General features: G+C 36.0%; 1 protein-coding gene across 5 annotated transcripts in view; it reads left to right on the top strand.

The window, feature by feature from the left end:
* The window catches only part of RASGRP1 (RAS guanyl releasing protein 1), a 43,839-nt gene that overhangs the window by 14,679 nt on the left and 4,899 nt on the right, over positions 1–24,261 (top strand). For 3 of the 5 annotated variants that reach the window (XR_014694010.1, XM_084522360.1, XM_084522362.1), the window contains exons 3-16: positions 4,374–4,471; positions 5,892–5,962; positions 7,932–8,063; positions 9,164–9,317; positions 12,686–12,859; positions 14,395–14,511; positions 16,309–16,584; positions 18,751–18,831; positions 19,423–19,527; positions 20,054–20,163; positions 20,817–20,961; positions 21,963–21,999; positions 22,605–22,751; positions 23,247–23,614. Coding sequence is in view for 4 of the 5 variants with exons in the window: in XM_084522360.1 (XP_084378486.1) it covers positions 4,374–4,471; positions 5,892–5,962; positions 7,932–8,063; positions 9,164–9,317; positions 12,686–12,859; positions 14,395–14,511; positions 16,309–16,584; positions 18,751–18,831; positions 19,423–19,527; positions 20,054–20,163; positions 20,817–20,961; positions 21,963–21,999; positions 22,605–22,751; positions 23,247–23,614 (2,015 nt within the window). In the remaining variant the exon portion in view is untranslated. Of the gene's footprint in view, positions 1–4,373; positions 4,489–5,891; positions 5,963–7,931; positions 8,064–9,163; positions 9,318–12,685; positions 12,860–14,394; positions 14,512–16,308; positions 16,585–18,750; positions 18,832–19,422; positions 19,528–20,053; positions 20,164–20,816; positions 20,962–21,962; positions 22,000–22,604; positions 22,752–23,246; positions 23,615–24,261 lie in introns of all 5 variants that reach the window. The other 2 variants (XM_084522361.1, XM_084522363.1) reach the window with 1 other exon arrangement.

Below are 24,261 nucleotides of genomic sequence, written 5' to 3'. Positions count from 1 at the left end.
AAGGCTTATACAGTATTTTGTAGCATTCTGTTAAGGTAAATTGACTAACTGAAACACACCCATGCCACTTTATTTAATGTTCACTTAGTGGTTTCTGCTCAGCAGGGTGTGTGGTTAGAAACAGGTATACAAACGGAAATGAAAATGAGTCTCAAACTTTTTTTTTTTTTTTTAAAAAAAAAAAGCACTGCTGGAGGTTCAAGAGAATGCTGTAGAGGCAGTCAGAGACAGTCTTGCAAGAGAGTCAGGAAAGCCCTCTTATTGGCTTCAGCATTTGCACAAAGATAGTTTACCACGACTTTTGTAACTTCCTTACACATGGCTATGTTTAGCAGGTTAGCTCTTCTAAAAAGAAGTGACCTAGTGGTCAGAGGTGTGAAATAACCAGTGACAATTCTGCAACTGAGCTGGAGTCATAGTGCATTACTTGAAAAGTGCTTCTTTCATAGATCTGGCAGGAATATGACATTACATATTTGGTATCAGATGTGTTTGTAAAATTGTGTGCTGTTATAATCCCATACAAGTTTGCTGTTCAGTGCTGGACGGTACTGGGAACCTTCAGATTTGTGGCTGCAGTGTGTGTTTGTTTTTTAAACCATCAGTAATACAATGTTTTTCTTTGTGTAGATTGAACCTTTTAATTATTGGTGCAGTGGAGGAATGGATAGCACAAAACGGTAATGCATTAGTGTGTGCAAAATAATTATATGTTACTGTAAAATATCGTAAAGTCCACCTCTCTTGTAAGATAGTTAGATCTGGATGTTTTGAAGCAAAAATCCACTTCTGTTATGCAAGACAGTTCCATTAAGTGTATTGACCTAACATTAAGCAGAATGTGCTATTTTTCTGTGCACCTTTATAATATGGAGGAAAAAAAAGAAAAAGAAAATTAAAAAGACTAAAAAAAGGATAAAAGTGCATTTTGGAACATGGTACCAAGTGGTACCTGTTGTACGTCTTGATAGAAGAGTTTGGAATATGCACAGAGGAGAAGCTGCTAAGATAGTTATTTGCTGTCCTTGTCAGCAGGGTGTGACCTATATTGAGCATGTCTTAAAAGCAGGTAATTTAACTACAGCTCTACATACTTAATAATAATTGTGCATGTAATCATTGCAGCTTTCAAGTTAAGGATACATTGAACTGCTTTTCTGGTTAAACAAGACCCATTAGAAGTAAACCATAGCAAAACAAAAAGTTTTGTAAAAAAAAAAAAAAAAAAAAAAAAAAAAAGATGAAAATTGATACCAACCTCTATGTGATAGACCTGAAAGAACTTTACTCTTGTTGAAAACACTTGGAATAGTACAAAAAGCCAGATACTAAAGAGTTGAAAACACGTTATGATTCCTGATGTCCCAGCCTTCTCCTGTGAATTCCCTACTTCTCTGGCAAAACTTGCTGTTTTGTCCTCAGTGCCTTGGCACACAACACCTGGTCTACCAGACTGTTTATACTCTAGTAGAAATAGAAACTGTTTATAGTTCTAGTAGAAATAAGAACAGAAAAAATCTGTTGTATAATGAATGTTGTAATAGGTTCTGTTGAGTAATGAATGAAATTACGTGAGAACATGAACAGGAGATGTGTAAACTTTGGTTCATGCTGTAAAATTGAGAACTTGTAGTAAAAGTCAAAAGACAGCTCAAGAACTTTTTAAGCGTGATGCAGATGACTATTCACCAACGTTAATTTTTATTTTACATTGATCTGTTAGAGTAACTTCTGTATTTAAGAAGTCAATATTTTTATTTAGTTTATGTCCCTTTTTGGAGATTGCTGGTTAGTATTCTCTTTCCAGTTACTCAACTCTCTTCGCCCAATTGCAATTTCTTATGCCATCAATTAAGAGTCCTGACTCAACTGATTTCCAGTGTAGCCTTTCCAGATGGCCTGTTTCTCTCTTATCTGTGCAAACAGTGGGTAGTTAAATACAATTAGTATATCCCATACTACAGAAAATGACTGGTTTCTATCTGCTACACTGAGAGAACATGTATTTATACAGTTCAAAATGCTTATTATTCTTTAGCTCTACTTGATTCCCTGAAAGGAAACTAAACCTTTATACTGTTGTTGTAGTGCAGGAGTACTAACAGTTCCTGTACATTGCTACCAAAAAGCCCTAGATGTTTAAGGATGTGCCTGTGGTTGGTAACAGGGTATTTTTAAGCTCTTCGTATCATCTTAGTTGAATCGTATGCTAAGCAGAGTCTTCTGTATTTCTTGAGTGGTGAATGCACTGTCACGACCTTGGAGCTCAGCTAACACGTGAAAACAAAATTGGAAGTGTGGCAAAGAGCACACAAATCTCTAAACATATCTGCAAGTGCTTCTGTTAACTTAAACCTGTCACTCTTTTAAAAGAGGCTGAGAATAACACTACAGAGATTAGTCTTCAGGACTTTTATCATCTTACTTTTCTTAGTGTAAGCGCAGGGAGGTTTGGCTTTTGAAAAGCTTAGCCTTAAATTCTGCATTGATAGCAATTGCTCATAGGAAATTTTCTGCAACTTATTCTCCTAACTCTCCAGTGCTTTCTCTCCGTAAGTTTATCAGACTGAGGTTATACGTACAGCCATGTTTTCTACACACCTAAATTTTTCAGTTAGAGCCTTTCTAACTGAGTCACTAAGAGATGCTACTGCCCACTACTCAGTTGTGGTGTGCTCTGTTGTGATGCTGCAAACATTTCTGTTTGCCTTAAAATATTGGGCTAGTGTGTATTGCATCAGCTGTTTTAAAAAACCAACCAACCAAACAAACAAAAAACCATAAACCACCTCTCCCACCCATACCCCCCTTACCTGAAAAGATTTAATGAACTTGTTTTGACTGAAATTTGTAAAAAGTGATGGAATTGCTGAATTTATCAAAGAAGCTTAAAATGATCATACAATGCAAAAATTTGATGGAAAGACAGGACTCTGTAAAGAATTGACTGTGCAGAAGGGAGACATCCACCTTGGTGCCCAAGTTGGTGTAGGGGCAGTGGGGTGAGCCTCCTGTGTGTATGGCTGGATTTGACTGTAAGGGTCCTGTCACAGCATGTACTGCCCTGTGTTGGCTCTCTGTAAGCATGAGTGGGGATTTGTGGCATTGATACAGGGAAGAGAAGGCAAAGATTTCCAGGGGGCAGTAAAGGGTGTGAATAGGGCTGTTGTGAAGAATAGAGGAGACACATCTAGAAGCTATCAGGCTTTGTTAGTTCTACCAAAGATCCAATGTATTGATCAAAAGGAAAGCCCTGGGTTTTGGGGTCCTCTCTTCACATTTGGTACCTCCCTGTATAAGGGCATGGCAATTGTTGCTCAGTGACTAACACAGATTATGTTGTCTTGTGAGTGGACTCAGCTTAATGTTCCTTTTTCTGTGCTGTGCGATTTATTTTTTTTCCTCTACCATTATATTCCACTTCTTATGTTCCAGATCTGCTGTTTCACCCGCCTCTTCTGTTTTGCCTTACTGTACTTCTGCATACTGCTCTTGTTAAATGGCAACTGTATTTGTCCTGATAGAGGACTAAATATTTAAAAATTATTGAAAAATACATTTTGAAAAGGTGTCTAATTCCACTTCAAGCTACCTAGTTTGTCTCATGGCAGTCTGTACACAACCATTGCCTGTTAATATTAACAAAGTAGTTAAAGTGTGTGTAACAGAAAAGGAAACGTTGTAAAACATTCTGATATATTTGTTGTCCTTGATCTTTTCCAAATAAGGAAAAAAAATACAATACCCAGAAGACAAATGTAGTCTAAAAATGTCCTTCAAGTGAAATCCTTGTAATACACAGTTCAAGGAAATTCATTATGGCTTCTAGGTCCACTGCTAAGTATGCATCAGTTAACCCCTAGACTTCTGTATACATTGTGTCTCATTCCATGCATTTCTAGGTATAGGTCCTAACCTGTGTGTATACTTCAGGATTATATGTGTCAGCAACAGAAAAAGGTTCACAAGCACTTAAGAATATCTCAATTCCCTTTCATGAGTTCAGTCATGCCACTGACTTATATGATTCGGTAGCCTTAACTCTCTTGCTCCTCAATTCATTGATTCAAAGGTTATCTCACCTGCCTAAAGCTAACTATTTAAGTTATTGTTGCTGGGCTCAGATCATTATGTATACTTGTCTAAATACTTGACTGTTTTTGAGACAAAGCTTTTTGTTTTTTAATTGTTATATAGCTCTTATCACAAAAAAGATGGACTTCCTAAGTCGGTATGTAACTGCTGTCTGTCAAACAGCATAGACAAACAGGCATGATTAAAATTATTGTTCTGAAGAAGCCTCTTGCATGTTGTTTATGAAATTGTATCAAGATTCCTATATATATATATATATATATTTATTTATTTTTCAGATTTAGAAGGAAATGCTTATCAGAACAACCAGCTGCTAAAGATGATTCTGACCATGCATCAGTTTTTCATCTCCTCTGCAGACATGCTCCAGAAACTTGTTGATCTATATCCTTTGTAATATCCAACTGTTGTTAAGGTAAAATTAGATATACTTGACAATTTTAAAATAGGTAAGTGTAGAATACTTAATTTAGGGGTATACTACTGTTTCGCTAATAAAACAATGGATTTGCTCCTTACAAATTTTGTGGCTGTATAATGTTTTTTTGTTTGTTTGTTTTGTTTTAGTGTTGTTTTGTTTTTTGTTTGTTTTTGTCTGTTTGGTTTAGTTTATGATCTACAGAGAGAGATGAAATTCCAGTTCAGATTTTAAGTTGGATAAATCACCCTCCATTAGCTGTGGAAGAAATACCTAGGGAATATCTAACAGGTGTTAGATTAAATTAGGCACCTTAGTTAGATACTATGAACCTGGGACTGGTCCAGATTTCTCTTTATTTTTCTCTCCTCTATACAAGTAGAAGAAAAAGGCACAAAAGCATTTTTTTTTTTAAATAGTCTGATTTTATCACCTGGAGATGACAATTTTCTACAAGTATTCTTTCTCGTGCAAATTTTCCCACAAATTTCATGAGTGATTTTGGATAGTTAGGAATGATTTAATTTCAGGTGGTTTGTTCAGAGCACTTCAAAATACTTGGGAAACCTTTTCAGACTTCATGAACTCTACTGTCAGTCTCATTTAAGCACTTAATACAGGTACTTTTTTTGTGGATTTTCTCTCCTCAGTTGGGGAAGATTTCAGCTGCAGTTAATCTCAATCAATCTGTGAGAGAATCTACAAGGTGTTTTCATTAAATTATTTTTTGTAGTACTGAAAATATATGTATTATCTATAGCAGAATACCGAAGATACATATAATATATTTTTTCCAAATGTATCTTCCATGTCTTCATAAGGTATTGGTTACAATATAAGAATATGTGTTTTACAGAGCTAATAGACTAAAAGTATGGATGTTTCTTTCTAGGTACCAGAGCATGTCAAATGAAAACTATTGCAGTCAGAGGGGTGAGATTAGCAAGGAGTATTTTATATAGCTGTTTATATTTAAAAGAAAATATACTCCTTTTTTTTTTTTTCTTTTTTGAAAAGCTTCAGTGACTCATACTAAACTGGAGTATTTATTAATTAAACATAATTGATATATTTGGTATTGTTTCAAATTTTAGTGAGATATGCAAGTGATTTTTATGAGAAATTGTGAAGTATGTGTACAAAGCAGTCATTTCAGTATTTAACAGTCTATACTTGGGAAGTTACATCAGTATTACTCAGAGTTGTCATATTTACAGCAAACATTTGCTAGTGATCTTGGAACATAATTTCTATACCTTTGTATAAAACTATAATCTAATATGCCATGAGAATGATTCCTACTATACTTAAAGGTAGGGAAATATTAAGCATGCTACATTTCATATCATATGTGGATAAATATGATTTTCCTTAACAGTTTTCTACCTATCTTAGTGCTTTAGAAAAGAAATCTTCCATGCTATGTGTAAAGATATGCTATTTTGTGAGGTAAGAATATTCTCATACGGTAGCTATTAGTCTGCAGTTGTTCCTGTACCATATAGAAGAATGCTTTTGCATATCTTAAGATGACATTGAAAGAGAAAGAGTTGCATTTCTTCATCTTTTCAAATTTCACTTTAGCAACTTAAAAAATGTCCAGGTAGCCTTGTGTAGATCCATTAAAGTCAGTGCATGAATTACTGGGTCAGTTTCAAACTGATTCTGTATAAGGCTGTACCTTGAACATCAGTGAGAATTGACAGTGTTCAGGAATCAGTAGCGTTGTGTCTAATATTATTATATAGGTCTATTTAAAAAAAAAAAATGATGTGGGATATTGCAGCTACTTTAATACTAAGCAAAATACATAATAAATACACCATTACCTAATAAATACACCATTGTATTTATTAGGTAATTTTCCCTAGTAACTGTTCTTAGTCACTTGAAATATCCTGGATTGCTTATCACTTTTTTTTTTTTCTTTTGGACTAAATGTGATAAAATTTGATATCTTAGTGTAGAGAAAACAAAAAGGAGGAAATAAAGATACAGCTCTGGTAACAGATTAGCATATGATAATTCTTCTTTACATGAAATAGGAAATAACTAGCATCAGTTATGAAAGTGTTTGTTTGTTTAAATGGTGATTCTAGAATCTCAAAGTAGATTGTTAGGTCAGAGTGCTTTGCTATTGTGTGTGGTCAGGGAACATTTTTGCTTCCTGCCAGACTGATGTATATACATGTATGCATCCATGAGAGCACACATTTCCATTCTTCCAACAAGCACAGATCTTTATGTGTATGGGTGTACTGGGTCTGGCTGGGATTGTATTAATTGTCTTCGTACCTGCCTGTATGGTGCTGTGTTTCGAATTTATGACTAAAATGGTGTTTACAATAACAGGTAAAATGTTGCTGTGGTGAACAGTGTTTGCACAGGTTTGCATAGCATCAAGGCTTGCTCAGTTTCCCACCCTGCACCCCAGAGAGTAGGCAAGGAGTGAACAAGAGGTTGGGAGGGGACAAAGCTGGGACAGCTGAACGAGACTGAACAATGGGATATTCCATGCCATATAACAATATGCTCAACAATAAAAACTGAGTTGCCATTCCAAAGTAGCTATACCTTGAATAATGCACGGGCTTCGGTCTGCTCATGAGAGATTGTGAGTGATTGCCATTGCAACACTTGTTTGGTGGTGTTTTTTCATTCTTTTTTTTTTTTTTTCTTTTCTTTTTTTTTTTTTTTTCTTCTTTTATTCGATTGTTAAACTCTTTTTATCTTAACCCACAAGTTTTTCTCACTTGTGCCCTTTCTATTCTCTCCCGGTCCTGCTGCAGGAGGGAGGAATGAGTGAGTGACTGGGTCGCTGTTTAGTTGCTGACCAGGTTCAACTTACCACAATGGGTGACAATTCACATATGGGAACTGAAATATAAAATACATGACAGAAACATTTTGAATGCCCAACACAGAAAAGTGTAGTTCTCAGAAGATATTTGGTGCACCACCAAACAAATTTAAATAGTAAATTTTTCTTCAGTTAATAGTTAAAATTCTGACTAGCGCAGTGTGTTTTCAGACTGAATTATTTCAAATTCTAAAGGAATATAGAAGATATTTGTGAGATCATGAAGAAAATAATCAGCATGCATATTATCTAAATTTAATGTGAAAACAGAAGATTTAATATTGAATTACTGAATTCCATTCAAAAATGTACTATAGTTTTATACAGAATTTCTATATACAGAAATAAGTAGCTTCTTTTTTAACCTTGAATATTTGATTTCTGATAGAATAAAGCAGAAGCATTTAAAAGCATGGTTTATCCCCTGAAGTTGATCAAAAAGTTGATCAAAAACAAATGATAGACTGGAGCATCTATAGCAACTATCTAAGTTTCAGCCTTACTCATGGTAAAGCAACATCTTTATTTTTGTATTTCTGTTTTTTCACCATACAATAGATATTGGATTACAGAGTTTTGGGTTATGTTCAAAATGGACTCTAAACTATCCGCAACTATGGAGGAATTTCAAGAACTGGTTAAAGCTAATGGTGAGGAGTTACACTGTCGTCTAATTGACACAACTCAAATGTGAGTGCAGAAGTTTCAGTATGCTTAGAAAACAAGCTTTTGTTCTGAATTTCCTTTATTCAAATATAATATCTTTCCAGTACAACAGGGTCATGATCCTACAGTGGGTTAGGTTTAGTCTGTAATAAGATAAGTTGACTGTTATTTATCCTAGAAGAATGTATACCTTATTATAGTCAAAATATATATTACATAGAAGAATAGAATGCCTTTCAAGAATGGCTGACGTTCAGTTGAACTGTTGTGTAGACTGTGCTCTGTACCAGATAAATTTTATTCTATCCAGGGAACTTAGAAAATTTGTAGAGGCCTAATGGTTTTGGAAGGTCTTACTGACTCAGTTGATGAAAAAGGAAAGTAAACTTTAATTGGGTAATAAAGGAGGTAAAATGTGTTTGCATTTTAAAGCCAAAGGTAAGATAGAAGATACAGTTTATTGCATTGTCAGACTCTTTATTTTGTGTGATTTCTAGCTGTAGGATGACTTATACTGTCATGAACAAACCCTACATCTGTACATAAAACTCTACAGCATAGTTCTGTCTTGGGAAGGGAACCTTCCTTGTTATGTTAGGGTAAGATAACTGTGGAACTGCCTAACTATAAATTCGTACTTTGGAAATACACAGGCAAACACAAAGCAGAACTTGGCATGCACTTTATATCTGTTTATGAAAGATGATATTTAGTTTTTCATACTCAAGTAAATTTTGTTACTCTGAAGACAACTATCATAGGAGGAATAATTCTTATTCAGATGCAGGTCAATGAAATATGTTAAGACCTAATAAATCGAAGAACACTGTACACGTTCCATAAAGCCAAAGTTAGGACAGCAGTTTGGAAAGTGCAGTATATGATCTTGTTTTGTTTAGTAATATAGTTGTACTGTACTTATGTGCTTCATTAATGTAATACTAATGTATTCTTATATAATCTGTAATATGTGACAGAAGCTTGCTGTTTAGAAATTCAGGTAATCAACTTTTTAATGCAGTAAAACATGAAAACAATGTAAATTTTGTATTATAAAGAGAAGAAAAGAAATTATCTTCAGAAGATAACTCGGGGTAATTCTGTTTTTAAAATTTCTCTAAAAGAAATTCCAGGGACTGGTCTAGAAAGCTGACACAGCGTGTAAAGGCTAACACCAGCAAGAAACGGAAAGTTTCACTTCTTTTTGATCACCTTGAGCCAGAGGAGCTGTCAGACCACCTTACCTATCTGGAATTTAAGTCTTTCAGAAGAATATCAGTAAGTAATTTATTTTGTTTCATATTTTAAAACAAAAGCAGGAATGATGTAGAAAAGATGTGAGAGGAATAGTATTACAAGATTAACCCTGCAGTGCAAGTAAAACAGTTTTGCTGGAGGGCTAGTAACGTCGAGGTCAATTACAGAAGCAGCTGAGAAAACTGTTATCTGTGTATCAGTACAACAAAATGAAGTAGTTAAGTTCCCTGGCCCTGAAATCAAGCAGACTGATTACAGCTCAACTTGCATCTGCAGGGCTAAACTATCATGTCTTCTAGAGAAGGATACTGATGCATGCTGTGTGTTAAGAATATTCCTTGGTCTGTGCTGTCCATATCCATACAGATATATGCATGGACCAAATCCAACTGTTGTTGAGAGAGTGTTAGTGTCCTGAGTTGAATTTTTTTCAATTTTATGCTAACAATTATATGTATGGACAAATATATGCCTATGTCTGTGTCCAGACCCTTCTTGTCTTACTGGAATTGAATTGGCCAGTGATACTTATTCTGAGTACCTTTCTTTTCCCTACAGTTGGGGGGGGGGGGGAGAGGGAGAGTAGAAGCTTTTAAGTAGCTATGGTAGCTATGCAAGAGAGTCAGGGCAGGGTCCATTGGAAGGAAGAGGAATAAACAATCTTCTTCCAAATAATCTGTCCCTATTAGAACAAGTGGTATAATTGGGCACAGAAACAAACATCATCCTTTGACTCAAATCATCAGTCAAGCTGAAAAGGTATGAAGGAAACTTGGAAAGCTCCCAGAGTGTTAATTTCCTTTGGAATAGGAAAGTAGGAAACAATGCATCATTCTCATACAGTGGCTAAGGGCTTTTCTGCATAAGGAGTCACTGGACTGTGCTTGCCTTTTTTCCCTTTTTTTTTTTTTTTTTTTTGTGTGTGTGTGTAACAAAAAAACAAGGATAAGTAAGCAGTCGAGAAAACAGCATTTTAAGATGCTAGTTTCCCTACACACTTTGGCCTCACTTGCATCCTTTTATAATCCGTTATTTTTATTCAAACATGGTACAGTTCACAGATGAAACAGAATAGTAAACATTAGACACCAAAATGTAATTGAGTTGCAAAGTCAATGTGATAACACTGAAAGCAGAGAAAAAATCAGACACTTTTTTTCTCAAAATAGCAGAATTTGAAAATGAGGTCTAGTAAGGAAGGTGGCTCTCAGTAGATTGCAAATTTCAGTCATGTGTTAGTGTAGTTTATGTGTAGTTTATTTTGAGCTGACTGCACGTGACTCTTCAAGTATTGTGCTAAATTCAAACAGCTGTACAACCAAAGTCATGCATAGACATGCTGCCTGTAGGCAGTACTAATACTTAAAGCTTATACAAGTCTTAATGCTTTCAAGGCTTTGTGCAGACATAAAATAATTAGTGATTAATGAGCATAGCAAGTATGATTGCTGTCAGAGTCTTGGATTTGTCATAGTACTCCAAATTACAGTTACATACCTGCATGCATTTTGGTATAAATTGAGTTTACTGAAACCTCAGATCAGGAAAAAAGTGTGTAATTAAGAAATAGCTTTAATCATTAACTCTTTGCAGAATGTATTCACAATATGCTAAGCCACAGAATCCTTTTCTAACAGGGCAGAATATAGCAGGAACGAGACTGCAAATGGCCTGTTATGTTATCAGTCATTGGCATAACTACTTATAGACTCAGTCATTTGAAAATGAGAAAGGAATACTTGATCCCCTACACATATACAGCACATAGCAAAATCTTCCAGGAGACACCTTGTATCTTGCAGCAAAAAATGCAGGGAGTGGTGTTCACAAAGTAATGACTGCAGGTATGCTTGCACTTGGAAATCATTTTAATGCATAGCTATAAAATACAAGGATCCTATGCTCTCTTATAAGAACCTGCTTTAATGTTGAGGCTCTTTAATTAGTCATTACAATACCAGACCCTTGCATTATTTAAGTACCTGAACTTCTTTACAGTATATGCCGCTTACAGTTCTTTTACAGCTATCTTGAGCCTTTAAGTAGTATTAAATATAAACTTGTTCAGCATTAAAAAAAAAATAAATAAATCATTTTCTGAAGGAGAGAGCTGGTGACAACAAAATATAAATTAATCAAACTGATTTATAATTGCACTGAAACTGCTACAAAGTTGATAATTATGTAGTCAGATGTTGAAAAATTAATTATCAGTAGAGAGTGGTTGCTTAAATTTCAACATCCAGCCAAATCTGGCTATGGTTCACCATTCAAACAATAACTGTAAGTGCATGCTATGAAATCTTAGAGAGAGCTCTACTTATTACTCATAGTATTTCTTCCATTTTTAATTTCATAAGATGAATCCAGGTGTCTGCTGTTGTCTCTGCTTTTTAGTATTAATAGTTCTCATTAAATGGGTGGGGGGAAACAAAGTTAAAAACACAGAGAGAATGGGCAAGAAACATAGCAGTATTACAATTTATGACCTTTCCTTAAGGATCAGTGCCATTCAGTATATACATGTATTTCTCTGACATTAAGAAAGGAATACATATCTACTATGGCTACAAAAGTTTTTGGTAAGATGTCAGTATTAGTACCCATAGTAAAGAATGAGTATATAAATCTCCTGTCAAATCTTTTGATTAGTTACATTTCTGTGCATTCCTGTTAATGGATATATCAAGAGAACAGATAAATGTTGCATCAACAAAAACAAATGATTGCTTCTTTTTAATCTTAATGGGAAGAATGGCTTCAAAGAATGTTTAAACTGTTTGTCCCCTAAACAATTTTGGATCATTTTGGTAAAAGACAACAATCTCACAACCCATATCAAAATATTAAGGAGTCCATAGCCTTTCTTATTTCTTAATGGGTTTAATCACAGTTTTATATAAATATGATTGAACTTGCTTCTTTGTTTTTGTACAGCTTAATTCAGAAGTGTGATGTAGATACATAATTTGAATATAAACCATTACTGAATTACTAGATTGATTGAATCTAGGTTTCTATGGCAAATGTTAGTTAAATGTAATGTACCAATCTGTGGAGCCACTGGAGAGGAAAACCCCAACTTTGCTCATCCTAGGGTTTATAAGAGTCAAAGCTTGTGGGATATACATGATGCAAGTGATGTGATACAAATCATCAAGAAAAGATGCTTTCAGTTAATTTCTGCATTCTGCAGTTAATTACTGCAAGTCTGCTTTAAAGAAAGCTGAACATAGCTTTGACAAAGTAGAGTCTTATGGATATTTAAAGTGCAAGATAGATCTTGTTCTTTAGTATTTAACTTGTAAAGCGCACCTTTATTTGCAAACAGATCACAAGGTGTATGAAATGGAAGATGAATTTTAATATACTTTTTTTTTTCTTTTAAGTTCTCAGATTATCAAAACTACATTGTGAATAGTTGTGTGAAGGAGAATCCAACGATGGAAAGATCAATTGCTCTTTGCAATGGTATCTCTCAGTGGGTGCAGCTAATGGTTCTCAGTAGACCAACACCACAGCTTCGAGCTGAAGTGTTCATCAAGTTCATTCATGTTGCACAGGTCAGTTAAATTTTGACACGTGTTATTGTGGTGGTTCCGCTCGAGTGGGCAGCTGAGCTCCACCACAACCTCTCTCTCACTTTGAGGAGGGGGACCTCCTCAAAGAGGAATGGGGAGACAATACGATGAAAAGGGCTCAAAGGTTGAGATAAGGACAAGGAGATCACACAGTAATTATTGTAACAGGCAAAACAGACTCGGCATAGGGAGAAAGTAAGATTTATTGCTTATTACTAACAAGCTAGAGAAGTGAGAAACAAAGGAAAGAAACCAAAAGCACCTCCCCCCCCCATTCACCATCTTCCACCTCCTCCCCCCCCCCAAGCGGCGCAGGAGAACGCGGGAATGGGGGTTATGGTCAGTCTACAGCGCTTCTTCTCTGCCGCTCCTTCTCAGTCACTCTCATCCTCTGTGCTGTGGGGTCCCTCCCACAGGATGCAGTCCTTGATGAACTGATCCAGCGTGGGCTTCCCACCGGCAGCAGCTCTTCCAGAACTGCTCCAGATATGGGTCTGTACCACAGGATCTATCCCTCAGGAGCAAATTGCTCCAACCAGGGTCCCCCAAGGGCAGCAGCTCCTGCCAGGTCACCTGCTCCTGTGTGGTCTCCTCTCCACAGGCTACAGGTCCGGCCCGGAATCTGCTCCAGCAGGGGTCTTCCACAGGCGACAGCCTCCCATCAGTGCAGGTCCACCTGCTCCACTGTGGTCTACTCCACGGGCTGCAGCGTGGAACCCTGCTCCACTGTGGTACTCCATGGGCTGCAGGGGGACAGCCTGCTTCACCATGATCCCCACCACAGGCTGCAGGGGACTTCTGCTCCAGTGCCTGGAGCACCTCTCCCCCTCCTTCTTCACTGACCTTGGTGCCTGCAAGTCTGTTCCTCACTCCTCTCAGTCTCCCAGCTGCTGTGTGGTGCTGCGTTTTTTTCCCTGTCTTAAATATGCTCTCACAGAGGCGCAAAGCAACATTGCTTATTAGCTTGGCTCTGGTCAGCAGTGGGGCCCTTACCAAACATGGGGCAGCTTCTAGATTCTTCTCACAGAAACCATCCCTATGACCCCCTGCTACCAAAACCTTGCCACATAAACCCTACATAAATAAATAACTACAGTTATTTATTTTGTCTTTCTCTGTAACAGCCCTTTAGATGCTCTTCCCACGCTACTAGTGGGGGGTCAGCTAGGAAAGAGGTGGTGGCAGTGGTCTTCTGATTCATATATACAGTGTACATATGTGTGAGTTCATACCACGTATTCAGTTACATTATCTTCAATGGCACTATGGCTTTCTCATATCTATTCTGAAGAAACTGCACCAACAAACTAGAATTCCTTTTCAATCAGCTGGTGAGATCTGAAGCTGAAACTGCTTATCTTTCTACTGTATGAACTGCTATGGATTATGGGACAAAACTTGTAAGAACAATATTAAACTTGTCCCTGAACAATAGAGGAAATGTAGAATTTGGGTATTCATGTAGAACAATTTCACCCTTTAAATAATAAATACTGACTGTTTTTATGTCAACACAGAAGCTTCACCAGTTGCAGAATTTCAATACATTAATGGCAGTGATAGGAGGTCTCTGTCACAGTTCCATTTCCAGACTCAAGGAAACAAGCTCATGTGTTCCTCATGATGTAACTAAGGTTGGTATTGATTTATAAATGAGATAACTTTAAGGTTTTTTTTGTCATTGCCTACGCGCACATGCAAAAAACCAAGCCTACTTTGTTAAATCTGACAGATAGAAAGAGGAGAAAAAAAAAAAAGAAAAAGAAAAAGGGAGACTCCCTCTGTTCTCTCTGTTCTTTTTTTTTTTTTTTTTTTTTTTTGGTTGTCATTTCATCTTTACAAACACCAGTTAGTCCTATGCTTTCAACCCTCTCTTAGAGATTTGTAGAGCTTTCTCAATTTTTTTGTTTGAGTTTGAGAAGATGCATTTTCATTTACATGGAGTAGCACAGAATAGCGTTCAAATACAAATGCAGACAATTAGATCCTAGAATATTTGAGAACAAAACTTTGCTATCCATAGCAACACTCACCAGCCTGAGTCTATAAAATGCTAGCACAGACATTTGCACTTTAAACCTGAAAAGACCAGTTTTGTTCATCTAATCTTTCCCTATGACAGATTTTATCTATTTGAGACTTGAACAAACTTAACTCCAAGACACATATATTGTAATACAGTGTAACATTGGGAGTTAGTTGATATATTCATTTTAATTCATGTGAGTTGTAGAATGGACATATTTTTGCTGTGATTCCAGCTACTAAAACTGTGAAGATTTTTTGCTTGTTTGTTTTGGTTTGGTTTGGTTTTATGAAATGGCTTTAGTCACTTGGTCTTAAGAGACTAATACACTTTATTTTATCTTATTTGTGTCCTGAAAGGTTTCATAAAGTTATCTAAAGAATTTGTTTTGATCACGGTATATTTAAACAGCTTTAATGAACAGTGCATATCTGGAGTATAGAACTGAAATGACTTCCCACTGGTGCAGATCTCAGGATCTATAGATCCAGTTTAGCAAGCTTATTTTAGAAGCATGTTGTTTTACAAATTTCCTCGTTGTGAGGAGTGTACTGCACGTGCCTATGATTTGAGTAACTTTTTGCATCAAGAAATTGTATATAAGCACTAATAAAAACTAAGTAAATTAAGGTTGGTAATTAAATAAACTTTACACTACTAAAGTAATTAAATTTTAACTAAAAAGATTAACTTGTGAAGGTTAAAAATCAAGTGGTTAGACAGGAACTTCCACAAAAAAGCCAACCAACCAACCAAAAAAAAAACCCAAACCAACCAACTAAACAAATAAAATAAATGCTCCAGTGACTTTATAACATTAAAAGTCAGTTTTGTGCCTGTACAGTTATAAGCAAGGAAGGTGTTTATATTGCTAGACGTAAGATTTGTTTGGTCTTTGCAACAAGTTATGATATATTTACCATCCTTATCAAGGAAGAAAGTCTTCTTAAAGTGACACAGATGTGCCACTTTGAACTGCAAGAGTTCTGGTCATGTTGTGATAGAATCACAGCACAGTGTAAGGTTTCTCTGCCAGTCCATTCCAGCTGGTGACCTGGAAGTTGGAGAATTACATTCCACATTGTAAGGTGAGGATGCTTGATTTTAGGAAGGTCAGAGACGTGACAGCTGCTTTATCTGCAGAAGCATTCCCTTGATTTGAGAAGATTCTTTCTTTTAATTGACTTAATAGGGAATGTAGGAAGGCATTATAAATGAGGCACATAAGATGTATTATTAATTTAAACAAGGTAAATAACTAGATTTCATTTGGAGCCTTACATTTTTAAATCAATGTTGAGAGTCACAGTGAGCAAACCACTTAAGAATATGGAAAATTCTTGTGATATATGCCCAGAACAGAAGGAGGAACCACTTTTGATTATTTGTGTTCTCTTCTTTTTAGGTGTTTAATGAAATGACAGAATTGCTTTCGTCTTACAAAAACTATGACAGTTATCGACGTGCCTATAATGAGTGCACTAACTTTAAGATCCCAATCCTTGGGGTTCACCTGAAAGACTTGATATCACTTCATGAGGCCATGCCAGACTACTTAGAAGACAAGAAAATTAACATATACAAACTGTACTCTCTGTATAACCACATAAATGAGCTGATACAACTCCAGGAAATGCCACTTCCCCTGGAGGCTAATATGGACCTTGTTCATTTGCTTACAGTAAGTCTATTGGATGAGATAAATACCTCTGTTTAAAAAATGATTTTCAAGTACCTCTCAAATTAAACTAAGTAGAGAATTCCATTAATTATAACACTGTTAAGACTTTTTTTTTTTTTTCCTTAAAGAAGTGTAAAATAACAGAAGAGGAGAAAAAGTTAGTTTACCTGGCAGCAAGGGTAGAGGTGCCTCATGAACACTATTATTTTAAAGTTTATTGAAATTTGCTCCCAATTACTTACATAAGGAAAGGAAACATTTATTTACATTTCACTATGGTACCATACATTCTGTGTGTACTTTCCCTACGGAAGCACCCTGACTCCTCTGCTGATTAAGCCTAAATAGGGAAAAAGGTGGAAAGCTTCCTTAGGGTGCACCTTGGAGGCAGAAGATTGCATATAATGCTTGCTCGTGTTGAACATATAAACCTGCACATAAAAGGGGTTCCTCAAGATGTGTAGGGTTAAACATACCACACTTCTAGCCAAGTTTCTTCTGATACTAATAAAACTGTTTGACATAAAGATCAGTCAAGTGTAGTTGTATTGTGCTTCTAGTAATCTCTAGTCAGTACATGTTACGAACAAAATTAATATTTTCTTGTTTCTCAGTTTTGTTTGGCCCTAACAAGTCTCACAGATTGGAAAAGCTAGATAGCCTGCTGACTCTTTCTGGTTATATGCCCTGTTTCAGGAAAACCTGATAGTTAGAATGTTCATGTGCTTAAGGTTATTTGTCCTCTCTGGGAACACTTGTGTAAGGTCTTGTGCCCAGGGCCTGAAACAGGCTATTCAGTACTTCTCATACAGCTACATAAAGTGGTGAATTTCTTCCTGTAAAATGTTTTAAATGCTTTGTCTCAAATGATTAGAAGTAGATCTTTTTCACTAACATTTTATAAAAGTGCCTATTACAAGCTTGTAGAACTTTGGCCACAAGTTCATGTAACTATATATTACAGGACATAACATAAAAGAAATACTTCTTCATTTCAAAGCAGGAGTTTCTCAACTGCTAATATTCCAGGCTGTATGATTTTCTTGTTTGTTCCTTTTTTTTTTTTTTTTTTTTTTCTCTCAACACTCTTTCTCCTATGTGTTCCTAACAACAGCCAAATCAGTTTGAAGAGGTAGTAGTGATTACATACATGAATCAATAATTAATAGAAATATCTTGACATTTGCACTAGTTTTTGAGTGTTAGAAAGTACTTTAATATTTCCCCAGGAATCAAAAATTATTCACTACTTTTACTACAACAGCAATCTTTTAGTCATTCACAAGAAAGTTGTTGCACATATAAAATTTAAGCCACATTATTCAGCTTTGGTCTGATGTGTTATTTGCATTCCGCAGTATATTGGTTTCTTATTTTATATATATGTGAGTGCCACCATCTGGATTGATATACTAGGATAACTTGAAACTAATTTTGTTACGGAGAGAGTATTTCAACATTATATTTTCTTCAGACTTGCTTCACATTTCTAATGTGAATATTTTCATACAGTCAAAAAGCGTCATGTTGCCAGTCTTAAAAACTTAACTTGAAATTGTTTCCAATTATTTGCTATACCATTTTCTGGGGCACACCCATAAGCAAAGAGATAAATTTGATAACTTTTTCATATTCCTTTATTTATCCAGGTGTAAAGTTTCTTGTTTTACATAACTGCAGTTGACATCTAAGTTCTCACTAAACATATGAGAGTCCATCTTTTATCCTCGTCATATACTCGTTGGTTCAGTGTGGTCCCCTGACATGTTGAAACGAGAATTTTCTGAGAATTATGGTTGACAGACAGTTTCATTGGAATTGTGCTTAGTTGCATGGTAGACTATCTGTATATAATGGGAGTAACAGGTTTTTTTTTCAGGTTACTTATTAACACACAGCTAGTTATGCCTTCAGTCACTTGCCTGTTAGTGGCTGTAGCTGTGTAATGTTACAGATTTCCAGATAACAGCAGCAACATACTGGAATATAGAAATGTGCCTATTTCAAATCATGGTCAACGCCTACGCAGCTCAAATGCATTTTTTTCCTGTGGTGCAACCTAAATTAAAAAATAGCCCACCATAATATACTAATGTGTGCCAGGAAGAAATGAATCAAGTAGCAGCAAATGCTTTGGGATTAAACTAATATTGTGTTTGTTTTCAGCTGTCCCTTGATCTGTACTACACAGAAGATGAAATTTATGAGCTTTCATATGCACGAGAGCCAAGAAGTCACCGAGCGGCAGTAAGAGCCTTTCCAGATTCTTAACAAAACAAATTTTGAGCAATTAAATTTTATCCCTTGCATTCATTTTATTTTATATGTTTTTGGCTTAGCATAAACTTCATAGACTGAGCAAAATCTGTTAAAGCATAAATAGTTTGATGGTTGAATAGGATGATGATGAAGCATAAATGAGAGCATATGTGAGACAACACCAATGTTGGTTTTCACAGTACAAACAAAAATGCAGTTACTTTTATAGAGACATCAGGCTCAACCTTGACAAACCATATTGGTTCTTTTAAGTTAAGAATTCTTACATGACTCAAATGATCAAACCTATGAGTGCAGTTTTTGTTCTTGTTTTATAAACATGGAAAAGAGGGAATTTGCAGGGTTGCCAGTGAACTGTGAGAATTTAAACCATTGTTTTGGACAGTTGAGGGAAAAGCTTGCTCTGAAGTACCACATAATTATCAAAAGTATGATGTCGGGTCAGATAAGCCATTTCTGCAGTCCTGTATCACACAGTTCATCATCACAAATTGAGGAAGCATTACACTGAAAATATTTTAACATAGTACTAATAAAGTTCCATTCAATTTATTGTAGCCTTTGACACCTTCCAGACCACCAGTAGTTGCAGACTGGGCCTCAGGAGTAGCCCCAAAACCTGATCCAAAAACCATCAGCAAACATGTTCAGAGGATGGTGGATGTAAGTACAGTTGGACTATCTACCTTACACCTCAATTATAGTCTCAATGTTTAGGTATGAAAAGACACAAAGCAGGGAAAAAAATAGGGCCAGACACAATCAGTGATGTCACCCTATAAGTGAAAATAGGTCTGTCATACAGCTGCTTCTCACATAACATTAAACTGACCAAATAACCCAGGCAGCTGCACGGATTTGGCTAGAGCATCACTGACAGCATTAACTGAGTGTATTAGTACAAGTTGTGCCTTAATGATGATCTTAAAGACTGATGAAATAAGAGCTAGTGTTGTGAAGTGTTCAGTCTGTTTTATGTTGGTTTATCTATACCTTCCTACAAATCAAGAAATCATAATGCTTCTTCAGACTCAAGCAAGAAAAACAATTAAAAAAAACTGTTGTACTGTTGAATAGATATTGAGGGAAAGTGGGAGAGGAATCCTCTGAATACTGTGAAGACTTTCTGAAGTGGTAATTCAATAGTTTCTGTCCATGTTATAAACTATTCTACTATTATTTTACACAGTCTGTCTTCAAAAATTATGACCATGATCAGGATGGATACATTTCTCAGGAAGAATTTGAAAAGATAGCAGCCAGTTTTCCATTCTCATTTTGTGTAATGACTAAAGACTGGTAAGTACTTACAAACCTCTTAACCTAGTTCTGCTTATCAACTTTGTAGGTCCTGTGTGTGTTATTCTGTTGTTTTGTTGTTGGTGGTTTTGTTTGTTTACTTTTTTTTACTTCTGTCACTAGAATGGTAAAATCATCCTCTTCACCAACAAATGGAAATGAAAACATAACTGACAAAAGCATCGTAAGAACAGAGATAATAGAAGAAGAAATATTTTTAGAATGATATGCAGTATATACTACTGAGGAACTTTCCAAAGATGGCCTGTTTGTAAAAAAAAAAAAAAAAAAAAAAAAAAAAAAAAAAAAAAGAGAGAGAGAGAATTGGTAAATGTCTATTTTGGCCAAATTAAAAATATTTCTCTCAACACATTAAAGCATGGAAAAATGCAAACATGGTTATTTCAAAGTTTTAAAATAGTTTTGAGGTTGCACCTCATATACAAGTAGTTCATTTATCCTTACAAGCTGCAATTGTAATGTGTAGAAAAGCTTCTGTAGACTTTGTTAATTGTTGACAAAATTACTGATATCGCTGTAGTTCTTGGCCAATTAAAGTATTGCCACTATAAATTGTGAAGGTATGTTTAGCTCTCCTTATTGTTTTTAAGAAAAGAGGTGCCTCACAAACACCTTTTCTTGTTTATTTTCAGGGAAGGTCTGATTAGCAGGGATGAAATAACTGCTTACTTTATGAGGGCTAGCTCAATCTATTCCAAATTAGGACTTGGGTTTGCTCACAACTTCCAAGAAACCACTTATTTAAGGCCTACTTTCTGCGACAACTGTGCTGGATTTGTAAGTTCACTTTTTAGTAAACTATGTTAATATTGTCTAGAAAAATGCCTATTTTTATCTCATAATTACTTTGTGTCACATACAGAAATGAATCTGCTTAAAACACCAGTGAAACTACAACCATCAGGCTATTGCCTGTGTAGCTATTTAATGTACCCTTTAAATCCCTCTTGGCAGTGCTATTATTTGTTTAAACATGGCTCCTACCTTGTGGTATTTGGCTGTGTCACTCTCCGAGAAGACTTTCCAAATCCAGAGAGCTCTGCTCTCTGGGGACAGTGACAGGACCCGAGTGAATGGCATGGAGCTGGGACAGGGGAGGGTCAGGCTGGGTGTTAGGAAAAGGTTCTGCACCCAGAGGGTGGTTGGGCACTGGAGTAGATTCCCCAGGAAAGTGGCACTGAGAATATTTGTATGTATGTATATCTGTAAATATTCATGGATCTGAGCCTACTGGAGTTCAAGAAGTGTTTGGAAAATGCTCTCAGAAATATGGCTTTAGTTTTGGGTGGTCGTGTGCAGAGCCAGGCGTTGGACTTGTGGGTTCCTTTCAACTTGAGGTATTCTATGATTATATGAACTCATGTCCTGGTACACACAAGCCCTGTGCCTGGCACAGGAAGGTTTAGTAAAACTGACTCCAACCACTACCTGGCTTAGCTGGGATCAAACAAGAGTGCTGATGCACAATTCTACATCCACTCTAGTTTTACACCTTCATTGGGAGCTGTTAGATCTGCTGATGTATTCATTAGAGACTCAGTTAAGCTATTTTGTTTGTGATTAAGGAACATGCATACAAATATTCTGTTTACCTTACTCTGAAGATGTGTAGATAGTTCATATTTTGATTTTTACCATTAAAAGGATATGAAAGCAAAGTACTCTGCAGGTGCTCAAATTTCAGATGTGAGTGGAGTGTTTAGTGAATATTTTTATCTAGAGGTATCAAATGTGCACAGACATATGTTAATAAATTATTCTGTTTGTTTCAATTTCAGCTTTGGGGAGTCATAAAACAAGGATACAGATGCAAAGGTAAGATACTTTATTCTTTGTTAAATTTAATCTATAACCAATGGTGAATGGCAAAACAACCAAACAAAAAACCATCTTGATTTTTTCCAAGATCCATTGCTATGTCTATGGACCTATTTAATCTGGCCTCTCAGGGAGAAGGTGACAAGAATAGGATGACAGGCATGCTCCAAAAGAAATGCAAAGGTGAAGGAACTGATAGCCCTAAACTTTTGCAAACCTTCACTGAATCCCAAGGGTTGATAAACAGACCCTTCTCTTCTGATGAGTGCAATACAAATTCTCTGAAAACCATGTAACATAACAGATTCACAAGTATTTTGCAGTTTTCCACCTCATGCATGTATCTGCTTTCTCTGCAACTTCTACAGTCAGAACTGTTACAACCATATGTTGCTATTTGATATTTTTATATTGAAAAGGAGTTTGAGGTGTATATAGCAAGGGGATATAGTTGAGTTGTTACTAAGCATATGTTTCAGGTAAGGCATGTAGAGAATCTTAAAGAAACTTTCCTGCTTCCTTTGGAAGCAACACAGTGTGAGAGCTGACCTGAAATACTACAACAGAGCCACTGAATCATGCAAAGTTTGTTTTGTTTACAGATTGTGGAATGAATTGCCACAAGCAATGCAAAGACCTGGTTGTGATAGAGTGCAAAAGAAGACCCAAAACTTCAGTTCCAGACAGCAGCCCAACATCTGCTCTTGCTTCAAACCTCTGCACACTAGGGGTCAAAGAGCAACTCCACGGTGAGGAAAGGTCATGTTAAAAAGATCAAAATATCTAGATATTTTTTGTTTTGTTTCTTTTTCTTTTAAAGATGAGTTGTACAGTATTGTTTAGGGTTTGGTTAATTTAATTGCAGAGTTTTACCAACATAGTAACTAGAACCAGTAGACCTCCAGCCCAAGCAGTAAGATCAATGGTCTGTATAAAATTTATTAACATATAAATAGCTAGAGGTTTTTCTATGAGCTTAATGACAGGTATGCTCTGATTGTGATAGAAGACTTGTGTTTTCCTCTTTATAATCCATATTTAGGCTACTGAGATAGGGCACAGCATTGTTCCAAGAAACATGATATTGAAAGATGTCCCATGGCACCAATTTTACATTTACTAATGTAAAAATAAAGAACAAATATTGTTTTATTTATTCATTAAAATAATATTTAATTACTGTACCTGTTGTGCTCCTTTCCTGGGATAAAATCTTGACTCAATTTATGATGCATGTTCTATAGGACAAGAAGAAGGACCATTCACGTTTCCTAATGGAGAAGTAGTGGAACACAATGAAGGCAGCAAGGACCGAACCATTATGCTGATGGGTTCCTCAGCTCAGAAAATCTCAGTAAGACTGAAACCAGCTGTGGTTCATAAAGGTACACAGACTGATTCTGTACTGCTGGTTGGTGATGTATCTCATAGGCAGACAGAGAAGAAAGAAAGGATGCCAGAAAATACTTATCTCCAGCCTACCCCATCATCCCCATGTCCAAGCCCACTACTAAGCCGCAAAAAGGCATATGTTAAATGGGAAAACAAGGACTCCAGCCAGAAAATGAAGGAGCATCACAGCTATAAACCCTCATACCATGAACTTGAGCAGGTATGTACATAGTGAAACAAAATTGTCTTTGTACAACAGTACTGTAAAGTGGTAAGAGTGGGGTGGCTGAGTGGGAAGATGTCACACTACCACTGTACTCCAGTATAATTGCCAGAATAATCTATGAGAGGTATAATGAATTCTTAGCCGCTTTAACCGCATCAGTGATGTTTCACTTCAAATGTAAATTTTAGTAGTGGTACAGGGCTTAGGGAATATATTTTGAAGCCTTTGTTATGGTTACATTCATCCCTGTAGCCTTATAAGTGACAAGTAAGAATGTGACTGTAATCCAATTGCTTAGGACAGGATGTTACTCCACAAAATAAGTTATTTTAAGGAACAGCCTTCTGCACATGTAATACAGGACTGGGAAACTTGAATTAGTGTTTTAACATAACTTTGACAGAATACTATTTATGTAAGGCATTACATTGAAACCAGTCTAACACTTACCTTAACAAAAATATTTATGGCTAAAGAAAATGACTTCTACTACAAGTTTAAGACAACAATGTTAGTCAAAAAAAAAATAAATTCCTAGAAGTACAGAGAATATAGAATAAACAGAAAGCATACAGTGAGATGCACATCAGCTATTACTAAACAAGGAATTAGAAATCTGTTCAAAGCTTTAACATTTTCTT

This window comes from Aythya ferina, assembly GCF_964211825.1.
Source record: "Aythya ferina genome assembly, chromosome: 5".
NCBI lineage: Eukaryota > Metazoa > Chordata > Aves > Anseriformes > Anatidae > Aythya > Aythya ferina.
Note: the sequence above shows the minus strand (reverse complement) of the source record. Positions and strands in the feature narration are given on the sequence as shown.